The sequence below is a fragment of the Phalaenopsis equestris genome, unplaced genomic scaffold (genome assembly GCF_001263595.1).
Source record: "Phalaenopsis equestris unplaced genomic scaffold, ASM126359v1 Scaffold000002, whole genome shotgun sequence".
Lineage (NCBI taxonomy): Eukaryota > Viridiplantae > Streptophyta > Magnoliopsida > Asparagales > Orchidaceae > Phalaenopsis > Phalaenopsis equestris.
The window spans coordinates 74,055,789-74,068,988 of NW_018164444.1; the positions used below are offsets into that span (position 1 = coordinate 74,055,789).

General features: G+C 34.2%; 1 protein-coding gene across 5 annotated transcripts in view; it reads left to right on the plus strand.

The window, feature by feature from the left end:
- The first annotated feature begins 1,162 nt into the window (after positions 1-1,162).
- LOC110039371 (protein trichome birefringence-like 2) overlaps positions 1,163-13,200 on the plus strand; it is a 47,590-nt gene continuing 35,552 nt past the window's right edge. For 4 of the 5 annotated variants that reach the window (XR_002295513.1, XR_002295511.1, XR_002295512.1 and 1 more), the window contains exons 1-4: positions 1,163-2,015; positions 6,977-7,169; positions 7,257-7,450; positions 11,460-11,618. Coding sequence is in view for 2 of the 5 variants with exons in the window: in XM_020744405.1 (XP_020600064.1) it covers positions 1,282-2,015; positions 6,977-7,169; positions 7,257-7,450; positions 11,460-11,618 (1,280 nt within the window). In the remaining 3 variants the exon portion in view is untranslated. The remainder of the gene's footprint in view (positions 2,016-6,976; positions 7,170-7,256; positions 7,451-11,459; positions 11,619-13,200) is intronic. The other variant, XM_020744406.1, reaches the window with a different exon arrangement.

Genomic DNA, 13,200 nt, shown 5'->3' on the forward strand with positions numbered 1-13,200 from the left:
TATATATATATATATATATATATATATATATATTCAAATAATTGTAACAGTTTATTTTTAAAGATAACCACATTTATTTTTAAAAATATTTAAATTAAGCATTAGGAGTTTCTACTATTACAAAAAAAATCGTTACTTATCCACCATCACTTTTATTGTTGGGCATTGCTCTCCTTACTATCGCTATTGCCCTCATTACTATCATCCACCATCACAAATATCGGCGCCCACCCATTGATGTTAATCAGAGTCCATAGACATTACCGCTGACAAACAACAATATTAATGATCATAACAACCATCTTCCCTACTACCACTTCTATTTAACAACACTGGTTGTCATCATCGACTCACTAAACACATTCGCCACCCCGCCATGGCAATCACTACCACCATCATATAAAAATAAAATTATTTGATATTTAATACAGATAATAAAATATTTAAAATAACAAATATTTTAGTTTTATGTCAAAATACAAATAATGTAAATTAAAAAAAAATCCCAAATAGTTGGGCCTTCAAATGAATCTAACTAATTTGAACAAAAGTTTACTTAGCTTGAGCTAGTTTGATAAATTATTATTATATTCAAGCTTGAGCCTAGGCTTGATCGATTCAAGTTTGGGGTATTTTATTGTCCTAGCTTTCCGAGTTTGATTTTCCTCTATTCATTAGCCAGTAAAATAAGTTTTATGAATCATTTTAATAAATATCTTTTTAGTTTAACTATATAAGTTTTATCAAGCTTTTAAAAAGCTTATTAATGATGCTTAAATATTATTGTTTATGATTATAGATAGATCAAACATTATGCTATTTAAAGTTTTTTAATTTTCAACGAGTATATATATATTTTTGGAGACACGTTTTAATTTATACTTCCGCAAATAATTTTCCTCCTGAGGCTATAATTCTCCCTCCACAATCAAAAAAAATATTGTATACGGACACAACATGTAGAGATGCATGCGGTGTCCGATCTACACTGTAGATAACAGTGATTTACCGTGAATATACAATTAAATGTTTTTTTTTTTTAAATAAAAAAAATTTAAAGTTGGGGTGTATGTAATAATTTTTCCCACAAACGGAGAAATTCGAAAGATGCTCTATAAAAGGATGCGAGAGAGGGAGAGTGTGCCCCGCTCAACTTCCCAAGCAAGTACCAGACTTCATGCCCATGCTGGGCGTTACTGTACACAAAAATGGAGAAATGACCCGCGAATTGAAGAAGCAAGAAGGGGTGAAATTCAAAGCTTGAAGAAAGTGCCCTAGTTCATGGATCAACAGAAGCATCTCTTCCTCGATCACCTGATAGGCATTATGTCGTCCAAGCGCCGTGTCCTCTATGGCTTCGTTCTTGGCATCGCGGCCTCCATCCTTGTCGTCTACCTCCTCGCTTCCATCAATACCTCCGGTGCCTTTCCTCGCTTTCTCTTTCCCCGCTTTAATGGCTCAGCCTCTGCTTCATGTTTGGGAAATTCCAACTTCTACTGTTCTCGCACCGGCAAAAATGCAATTGCTTCGGAAAGCGCAAACCGTACTTCCGTAACTGAAACCCTTGGAGGCAACTTTTCTCAGCCTCAGTCTTATCTGGGTTCGGTGAAAACCAAACAAGAGAGCTATGTGAACTCCCTGAGTTCAAGCGTCAACGAGATGAAGAAACCCCTCTTTGAGAATATTTCGATGAATGCCACAGATGTATTGGAGGTGGGGCGAGGTAATGTGACGAAGCAGTTAATTGGTGATTTTAGAGTAAATATTGGGAGTTCGCAGAACTTCTCTGTAAGTAAAAGCGGCAACTCTGATGCTTCGGTGAAGGGAGTAGTTGGAGATTCCCAGAAGAAGTGTGATATATTTGATGGAAAATGGGTGAGGGATTCGACCAAGCCTTATTACGCACCGGGTTCTTGCCCTTACATCGACATTGATTTTGATTGCTATAAGAATGGGAGGCCTGATGATGAATTTTTGAGATGGAGATGGAAGCCACATGGCTGCGACATTCCAAGGTTCCCGATCATTCTATATATCCGTTCTCCCCTTAATTTCATTTTTGCTGTTATTAGTGTATACCCTCTTAATTTTAGTTGCTGCTACTAGTTGCACTGTTGCTTGGTTTAGCAGTTCTGGAATCACTCGCATTCTTTTGTTGGATAGCGCACGTGGCTTAAAATTTGACTTTTTAGTAACTGAATTTAAAACTTCTTGAAAACCTCAGTAAATTCTGATTTTCAATTGTAATTACCAATTAAAAACTAGCATTTCTCTCACAGCTTGTTTGTCTCTCACCACTCAAGTTTCTCCCGCATACTTCATTCCTAATCTCGTGGTGGAAAAAAAACTTGCATTTTCTTTGGCGATGACAGAAAATTTAATGTCTTAGGATTATACAAAGATCCCACATACACATTGATAAATTGCTAGTAACACAATATAAATGCACTTTTTACATGCAAAAATTGAATGAGATAAATTCATGAGATCTAGTTAGTTGAAATAGTTTTACTAGTAAGCGCTATTGATTATAAGTGGTGCTCTACCCCATAACTAGAGATAATGTTAATAAATTGTAATAAACATGAAGTACGTGTGGCCTATACCACGTTGATAATAGAAGCCTTGTGTTAAGTTGTCATAATGCTATGGTGGGTTGTTAGCTTGATCCTTCTCTTGATATGAGAGAAGCCATGTGTTAAGTTGTCATAATGCTAAGGTGGGTTGTTAGCTTGATCCTTCTCTTCATATGAGTGGAGATCAAGAGATTGATAAGATGATCATCAGATGTTGGTGGTTGAAAGGCAAAAGATATCAAACATTAGCAGGTGTCTGATGAGGATTGATGGGAAATATTTGAAATTAGGTGATAGTAGGGATCTTTTGACAAGTAGGGAGAACAAGCAACATTGAAGAAGGTTGTGAGATGTTGACGGTTGATGAATGCTAGACACTAATCCTTTGTAAGGTTAGATGACTATTAATGGACAATATAAGGATTTTTGTGGTGGTAATTAGTTGGCTTGATCATTCTTTTGATAAGATGAGTGATATAGAAGGCCTGCATTTTATGTAATTGGTTGATGGTTGCTACAATTTAGTATTTGGTAGACGTTGGACGACAATCGATATGGAACGTTAGAATTCAGGCACCAATGAATGATCAAATTTGTTATTCTTCTGGTAGGAGAGGAGATTATATTATTGAGAAGACAAGCACAATCCTCATAATTAACCATTTATTAGAAGATACCACGGCCATAAAAGTGAAAAATAACGTTAAAATTATCAAAGACAAGACATTTCAACTTCCAGGTTAAAGAATCTTTGGAAATATCTCTCTTAAGGTCTTTTAGAAATTCTTCCACAGAAATTCTATTGGAAACAAGAAGTCATTAATGTAAGAATTATTATTACTTTATATCTCAGGAGAATTTTGAACTTCAACTTCTAATGATACTAAAGATACAAAAGCGTCGTAAATTCATTGAGAAAAGTCATTGCAAATTCATCAAAGGAAGATATTATACTCCACACCCTCTCAAAAAAAAAAAGAAAAAAAAGAAAAGAAAACCATATGAGCCTTGCACATAATGGATCAATTTTTACCTTTAATAACTGACAACTCCTGATGTTAGATCCACTACATTATTCAATGGATCTTCAATTCATCTCTCGAAACAAACTCTATTATAAATAACTATTGTTGGATATCGTGGAGCATTATAAAAATTTCTTCATGATATTAACATAAAACTAGAAAATATTATATTACTTGTGCTACATACGCAAAGACCACACTTATGTATGGATACATCTGAAGGCAACTTTTTGGTTTCAATTTGATTTGAATTTGGAGAAGCCAACGAATGAAGCTATGTGAATTTACTGGATTGAAATGTTTACTAGGTGCAAAACTTCTATTTGACAATGTTTTGAAGAATGGGTAGATGGATTAGTGGTACAATGATAGTATTTAATGAAGTTGTTTAATGGTGTTTTTTTTTTCCGGAAAATTGAGAGCTGTAAACTTCTCTATAATAAAACACGATGACTATGACGTTTTTGTCATGACAATAGGAGATTCTTGAAAGAAATGTGATATAATTAATGGAAGATGGGCAAGAGATTCGACCAAAGCCTTATTAATTCCCTATTTTTGCTCTTATGTTGACATTGATTTTGATTGCTATAAGAATGGGAGGTTTGATGATGAGTTCTTGAGATGGAGATGGAGGCCATATGTATACCATATTCTAAAATTAGCGATTGTTCTGGATATTTGCTTTTCCATAGATTTTAATTTTAATCGAACAAAACTTGCTTCGTTGTTATTATTAGTTTATACCATGGTAATTTGTGTTACTGATACTAGTCACACATTTGCTTGGTTATAAAGAATGATTGAACGAATTTAAATAATATATACATCATAGACTTGATTCTTTGCAAGCAGATAAATAGAGTCAATAGCGTTTAACGTGACAAAATAATATCTTTTAGATATCTTAATAATGATCGTGTTGACATAAAATCGTAATTGGAGAGGTCTTGACTATTAAAATGCTTTCGAATCCAAATCAAATCAGTTTGGGCATAAATATAATTAAAGTATAACAATCTTAGAAAATTATAAAATATACAACTGTTTTAAGTGAAATTTATTGTTTAAAGCTAAACAACAATAACTCATTTACCCATCACAATTATTTGCAAGGGTGATAAATTTAAGATGACTTCAGCCCATAAAGAGTCAATATCATAACAAGTATATATTTATGATCACTCTTAAAGATCCCATTTTAATAAGGATGCAATAGTGATGCTATTTCCTTTATTTTGTGTAGTTTGATGTTCTTGTAAATGATGAGATTTCTCATACCACTAAGCTGTATTTGGAAAACCCTTAGAAACTACTAATGACTATCACAATACCATTCCAGCTTTCGGGAAATGACAAAAGCGGACCTAAAATGTAAAACATAAATTTTGTTGTCGAACTTGATGTTCACGAAGTGATTAAGTTGAAGTAGTTGATGTGATCTGTCACTGAAGTTTATTTTGACATTCTGAGATTAAAAGCTTCCTCATCATATGCATTTATTGAGGGCTTTTCATACATATCATGAGCATTGTCATTGTCCCAATTTTACTAGTTTTGATAAGCATATTGAAGAATGCTGTTGAGACGTGAATAATCTCAAGAGCTTGTCTGCCCATCAGCTTTTGCTTTTCACGATTGTTGGATTGCTGCTTGTGTTTTTTTAATGGTTGTTGAGGTTTTTAAGAGTACATGTTGTCCTCTATTTTGTCTCCTCTAGAATCCAAAGTTTTGACTATCACTTTTGCCCATTTTGATCTTTCCATCTTTCATTTTCACACTTGAAAGCTTTTTAAGGCAAAACTTTGCTAAATGTGTTAGGATGGTAATACAATTTTGAGAAAACACTAAATGAGATGAGATCACAGGCACAACGAAGATTATAAAGATGATTTAGAATTACCACTTAGCGAAAATACATCCACTTGCTGCACTTAACTGAGAAAATTATACGCTTATTGTAGTTGATACGACACAATGAGAGAACATAGCCTCCTTTTGTATGATACATATTGAAGCAAGGAAGGAGGAAGCCAATGGAAAGGCTATTGCAAAATTCTCCTTTCTTATCGTCAACGCATACATGTGATTCCCACTACTGTGTTGTTTAATGGAATTGCTTGAACCCCCATTTCTTCCTGCTCTTTATTTTCTTGCTTTTGTGGGATGTAAAGCCCCGTTTCAATGTTTTTTTAGTATAGTGGTGATAAGGCATGAATTGATAGAACTATTACTAATTCCAATAAAATTTACAAAATCTTGTAAAAGTCAAAAAAATATCTTATAGAAAAAAAATGACTGAAATATATTTTATCAATTTTTGATTTAATATTTCCAATAAATAAGATATTTTCAGTAATATATTGTTGAGAGCTGATGGGATAAAATTTTGAGTTGTAATGTGAACAAATAGCAGTTGTGATCCTCTTGGTCCTCTATAAATTAGGGTCATCTGGTAAACTTCTATGTTCAAAGAATGGAATTTGATTCAGTTTTCCACCAGTGCACTATAGTCTCTAATCGTGAAGGGACATCGAAAAAAACACAAAATATTTTCTAAAAATGCTAAAAGATAAACCAGCATCCTTAACCAATGTTTCTCTTCTTTGATCAAAAGATTTATTAAATTACGGGGGCTTCTGCTCATGAGAATTTTTAATTTTGGAATACATGGCTCTGCGGGAGAGTGAAGTCATGTGGAAGTGCTTATTAACACCAATTTGCAACTGATAGTTCTTAGTTTTACCATAATATTCAGTCCCTAGATTACAGGTAGACTTTGGGATCCAGAACCATATCAAACTTGATGAGCTATAAGATTTCCGTAGCAGCTGCCTTTCGTTGAATTTTGTGTCATGAAACATCTTCCCCAAAAAATTAATATAATAGACTTAAGAATAGCCATTAATTTGATTTGTTAAGTTCGGAAAAATTCTGTACAAAATGTGTCCCATTATCATTTTGACCCATGCAATTCTGTAAGCAGATGCAGCTAATATTATTTGTTATATTTCCTCTGCATGTTATTAGTTTGGTGTCCTTCCCGATTTTAAAATAAAACAGATTACTGAGGGATCATGCCAAAATTGAACGTCTTAAATTGTTGGCTCCTGTGGCAGTTGCTTTCACTTTCAGCATTTATTAATAGAACAATCCTGTGTTTTCTGCTTTACTTGATCAATCATCCAAAATTTGCAAGGTTGGATTTCTTGCTAGCTATCTTGTTACGCCAAATGAATATGAAGTTTCCTTTCTCTGGCGATGGACGAGGGGTTGAGTTTTTAGGAGAAAATATTCATTTAAGTTTTCAGATTCAATTTATGGTTGAATTTTGTGTGGTCATGATGCTCATTATTTATCTTTGTTTTTTATCAGCTTGAATGCAACTGATTTTCTGGAAAGATTGAGAGACAGAAGGATACTCTTTGTTGGGGACTCGCTCAATCGAAACATGTGGGAATCTCTTATCTGTATACTACGCGATAGTGTCAAGGAAAAAAGTAGAGTTTATGAAGTATCAGGACGAAGCAAATTCAAAATAAAAGGTTATTATTCTTTTCGGTTTGAGGTAATAAACTTTATGCTATTATGTCAATTTAGGAATCTATTCTTATATGTGCGTTTAGCTAAAATTTTCTTCTTTTGCTTGCTGTAGGACTACATGTGCTCTGTAGATTTTGTGAGGTCACCATTTCTGGTCAAAGAACTGCTTGTTAAAAATGCAAATGGTTCAGAAAATGAACGGCTAAGATTGGATTTGCTCGATGAGACAACGACTGCTTATCATCAAGCTGATATCGTAGTTTTCAATACAGGCCATTGGTGGACTCATGAGAAAACATCCAACGGGTTAGTTTATACTTTAAATATATAGTGGTAATTGTTGAGAATTGGACTTTATTTAGGGTTCTATTAGAAAAAAAAGGAATATTGAAGAAGCCTAGTGGTTTGTTTGTAAAACATTATAATAACCTATCGAAGCCCATGTTTTGAGTGTACAAACGAGGTTTTGAATAATTCTTTCTTTTTGATGTCAGAGCCTAGTCCTAACCGCCACTCCTCTCTCACTCCCCCGTCCCTCCTGAAACCATCACCATCTTCTCCCCCTATTCAGGGAAGTCACGTGAACCCTTTTGCGGGCGAAGGATTTTAGAATTCTCAATGGCTGGATTCAAAGAAGTAGTGTTGTTTGTGTTATGATCCTGCTCTTGCTACGAGACAATGAAGAAGCGAGGCCGACTGGATTCGCGAGACGAAGAAGAAAAGATGTTGGCCGAATTTGCGAGGCGAGGAAAGAAGTGATGTCGGGTCTATGTGTCGCGATTCTGCTCTTGCTGCGAAACCAGAGAAGCGGCTTCGGTATGAGTAGTAGGGATTGAAATGAAGGACTTCAAATTGACGAAGGGATCCTTCGAACTTGGGAGGTGCAGCCTTATGATTGTGGATGACAAAAGATAGAGGCAGTGTGGGAGGTAAATGAGTGAAACTTCTGGGGAAGATAAATCTCGAGGTTCTGAAGATCTTGTTTGGGCTTATACATGAAGCTTAGGGCTGTAAACGAGTCGAGCTTGAGCGAGCTCAGGCTTGGCTCGTGTTCGACTCGTTCGAAATAGCTCGTGTTCAAAATTGGCTCGTGTTCGAAATTGGCTCGTGAACAGTGTGTTCGTGTTCCGTTCGATTTAAATATTCGTGTTCGGCTCGAAATTGGCTCGTTAAACTTAAATTGAGAAAAATAGATGTAAAGTGTGAGATTCGAATCTAGATCAAATATATAAAAAAAAAGACACTTACCACATTGTCACATGAGGTGTTATGATTTAAATTTAGACATAAATATATATAATATATTATTATATAAATAATATATGTAATATATTGTTATATAAAAAAATTATATAATTTTTTATTTCGAGCTCAAACGAGCCGAACACGAGCAAACAAAGAGCTGTTCGTGTTCGACTCGTTTATAATTCGAGCTTTGAAAATTTGTTCGTGTTCGGCTCGTATACTTAACGAACGAGCCGAACACGAGCTACTTAACGAGCCGAACACGAGCTATTCGCGAACAACGAGCTTTTTTGACAAACCTAATGGAGCTAGTGTCTTGACAAAACCATTAATTCAACAAGTGCTTCGATGCAAGTGAAGCTACTCCCTCACGTGCATCTAAAACTTGATGGATCGACCACGTATCTGAGTTGGTCACATCGCATTGAGGCAGCTCTAGTAGGGTAGAGACTAGAGGACACATTCAACCCATTAATTCTACTTATCTCTCCTCATCCAGACATTGCATTTGCAGTAAGTCTAGTAGTCAATTCATACACAAATCTAAAGAGTAGCACATTCAAGCCACGTGTAAAAGTCGTAAATATCTCAAATAAAACCCAGAAAATTTAATTTTATATAAAAGAAATTGTACTCTATAAGTTGAAGGATGCACAGATGCAGGCTATGCTAGATCATTGGTGGATAAAAAGTCTACTTCAGGGTATTCTATATTTAGGAGGAAATTTTATAGCTTGGAGAAGTAAGAAATAATGTGTGATTTCAAGAGCAAGTGCTGGAGCTTAATTTAGAGCATTGCACAAGGGATCTTTAAGCTTATATGAGTTAAAATTATTTTAGGAGATTTAAAAATTAAGTGGCAAGAGCCTATGAAAATTTATTATGATAATAAGTCAGGCATCAATATTGCACATAATTCTGGATAACATAATTATATCGAGCATGTTGAGGTTTTTAAGCTCTTTATAAAAGAAAAACTAGAAAATGACCTGATTTGGGCTCCGTATTTGTCCATAAGAAATCAACTGACTGATATATTTACCAAAGGACTCTGAAACCCAACATTTAAAAAAATATCACAAACAAACTTGGAATGATAGAGATCTATCACTAGTTTGAGGGGGAGTTTTGAATATCCGCTCCAATCATAACAAATAACTGAAGGCACACAAATAAAGATTTATATTGTTGGATTTGTTTATTTATGCCCTCAAATAACAAAGAATGTAAGGCATGGATCGACGTTCTGTACCGTTACATTGTTCTCTCTACGACTCTTGGATTGTAATTCGCGTGCTTTCCGATAGGTTCGCTGACCCCTAATTATTTTTCCCTCATTTTTGATTTACTCTTATTTTGTAATGTCTCTGGGTACTGTATATGTATTTACCATTACTTATTCTCTACAGTGATAAACAAGTTGTAACTAGCATTGCGAAAGATTGTGCTTGTCATGCCCCGACCCAAGAACTGAGGATGCTAACTAGGAAACAAATGATTCAACAGTACTTCAATTTTTTTTTTATTAACATGTAAATTGTCAAATAATAACATCTTCTAAAATTAAATAGCCACTAAACATTACAACTTTGTTCCTGTCCAAATCATAATATTAATAATGTCTTATAAATTTGAATACAAATGACTAAAACACGATACAAACTAATATATGTTTTCTTTTATACATATCCTTGGTTCCTTCTCTTTCACTATATACAATTTTTTTTTTCCTTTGACTTGTCCAACTTAAATGATCTTTTCCTAAAAAATGAATATCAATAAATGTGGCGAGTCATCCGGTGAATTAGTGGTTTATAATAGGTCTATGATATATCTACTCTAAGAATAATAATAGTATGCATGCACGCCATTAAGCAGTAACATTTTCTTTTGATAAGAGTTTTAATAATGGACATGTTTAATATATTCAACAATAAGAAAGAACACTTGTCTAGTAACATGATCTTTTGGAAGGAAACTTATCGTCATATGTCATATCTTATCTTTTAATAGAGTAAACCGGTCACAAGATGCTGCTTAATTTGTACCACTCATGACACTTATTTCTTATCCCTTTCCTAATTTGAAAAAAAAAAGGTGATAACTTTATGCACGGGTGTGCATATCCTCAGCAAGTACCATATGAAGTGGTTTTCCATCATTCAACATATATTTTATTGTTTAACTTATTAATTACATTTATCTTGTCGTACATATATTTCTGACATAAGATGAATTTCATCTAATATTTATAAGAATATGAAGATGGTTGTATTAGTTCAAGCGAATGTTCATTTAGTCATTTTCCAATGACAAGATGCATGATTAAATTTAACAAATATATATTAGAAAGGGTATATCAATCATTATGTAAAACTTGAGAGAACCTTCATATTTACTATAAAATAGGAATATAATTACCAACCCTGAGATATGTATGTACTATTCTTCAATTTTGTCCCCATCTTCTTGTGTACTTATCTTTATAAACCATTCCCGATACCATGTACAAGAAACACATAATAAAATTCATATCCAACCTTTTATACTTGAACATATCTTAATATTCTCTCCTAAATTAAGATTTAATTCCTATGAAATTTATATCTATGTAATTGTGATTTTTTTGACTTTTTGGACTCTAATATTTCCGAGTGATAATTAAATTGCTTATCTTGTGAAGAAATTCGACCAAACAAAAAAATTCTAAACCAGTTAAAACTTAGGCGTCCTTAAAACAAATCATTATCCCAACTTGTTTAAAGTTTAAATTTTAATGCAATTAGTAAAATATTATTGATTTTATCCTTAATTACTCAATTTATAGATTATTCTCACTAAATCAATTTTCGTATTGTTTTCCCATTCTACAATTTTAAATATCAATCAAAACTTTTATATGGGACAGTTCAGTCAACTAAGGCATGTTTCATTTTTTGCCTGAACTACCTTAAATCAAGCTCGAAAGGTGGATGAAGAATGAGATTCCATCTTATCACCCGAGAGGGACAATTAAATTTATAGTTTTTTTTTTATGAGATACTGATGCGCTTTTGTATGGAATCATCAGGATAAACTACTATCAAGAAGGCAGTCACGTGTACCCTGTTCTTGAGGTCATGAAGGCATACAGAAAGGCTCTTACCACCTGGTCTGAGTGGGTTGATATGTATCTTGATTCCAGCAGAACTCAAGTTGTTTTCAGAGGATATTCTCTCACCCACTTCAGGTAAAACAACAATTCAGACTGCAGTTAGTGTTATTTTCTATCACAATTCACGAATCCATCGTTCAAACTTAATCTGAAATTTTTTTTCTTAAATTTTAGATCCGAGAAAGTCATATCACAGGTTTTAGGGATCATTTTAATATTATGTTTTTTTTTTTGAAAACAGTATGTATTCCGTTGTATCATTAGAAGCTCGAGCTTTCATTTTTTCGGGAGAATGGTGCATCGATGCCAAATCAACCTCTAATTAATATGATGTTCAGTCACATTTTGATATGAGTCTCCTTTCTTATATCATTTATTTATTTTTGAAACATTGCCATTTTTGTAGTTCAATTTTATTAGTTTATATAGCTTTTCAAGTTTGTTAATGATATGGTTTTATGATTAGTAATAATATAGAAATGTATAGCTATTTTTCAGTTTCTAAGCCACCTATTCAAACGATGGGAGTGTTGAGATTTGTATCTTATTTTGAGGGGTCTAATTATAAAGAATGAATTGCTAAAAAAAAAACTCCTTTCATTTCATTGATGAAGGGCTTATATTGAGCCTTACAAGTTACAACATATACAAATAAATTTGTAGACTTCATCTATTCACAAATAGGACTCTATATTAGATACAAATCTCAACACTCCCCCTTAAGATGGGCAAAAGATATTGACTGAGCCCATCTTGTCACATAACCTAGACAAATCTAATGAGCTAAGTCCTTTGGTGTGGCAGTCAGTTACTTGCTCTTCAGTCGCTCTATGACTTAGCTTCAGAGTCTGTTATTCAGCTTTCCTTGATAAAGAACCTATCAATCTTTACATGTTTAGTTTTATCATGTTGCATCGAGATGTTGGTGATGCTGATCGCTGACTTGTTGTCGCACCATAATTTTGTTTGAGCTCCTTGGTCCACCTTGAGCTCTACCAACAAGGCTTTCAACCACATTATCTCACAACTCCTAAGACCATGACCATATATTCTGCCTCTATTGTTGATCTCGCTACTGCCGATTGTTTCTTGCTCTTCCAAGGGACAAAGTTGCCCCCTACAAACATGCAGTATCCAGATGCGGACCTCCTGTTATCAACACAACTCGTCCAGTCAGAATCACAAAAGCCCTCAATATTTATATGGTCATACTTTTTGAATATTAAGTTTTTCCTTGGTGCACTCTTTAGATACCTCATTATCTGATACGCTGCATCCATATGACCCTTCCTTGGTTCATGCATGTAGCGATTCAACACACTTATTGCAAAAGAAATATCGGGTCGAGTGTGACAAATAGATCAGGCGGCCCACCAAACTTTGACACCTCTCACGATCAACTGATTCACTTGCTTTTGTACTAGGCTTGATGTTCTGATCAATTGGAGAGACTACATGTTTGCATCCCAACATATTTGCCTCCATGAAAAGATCTAGTACACACTTTTTCTAGGATAGGACCATCCTCTCAGGTCCATGGGTGTCGGCACTTAAAAGAAGAAAGTTATGTTTGGGGGTCGCCCGTAAGAAGCTGTCGGTCGCCGGAATCGAAATCCCGTCGCCCGCTTCGGAAGGACTTTTTAATTTACGTATATAT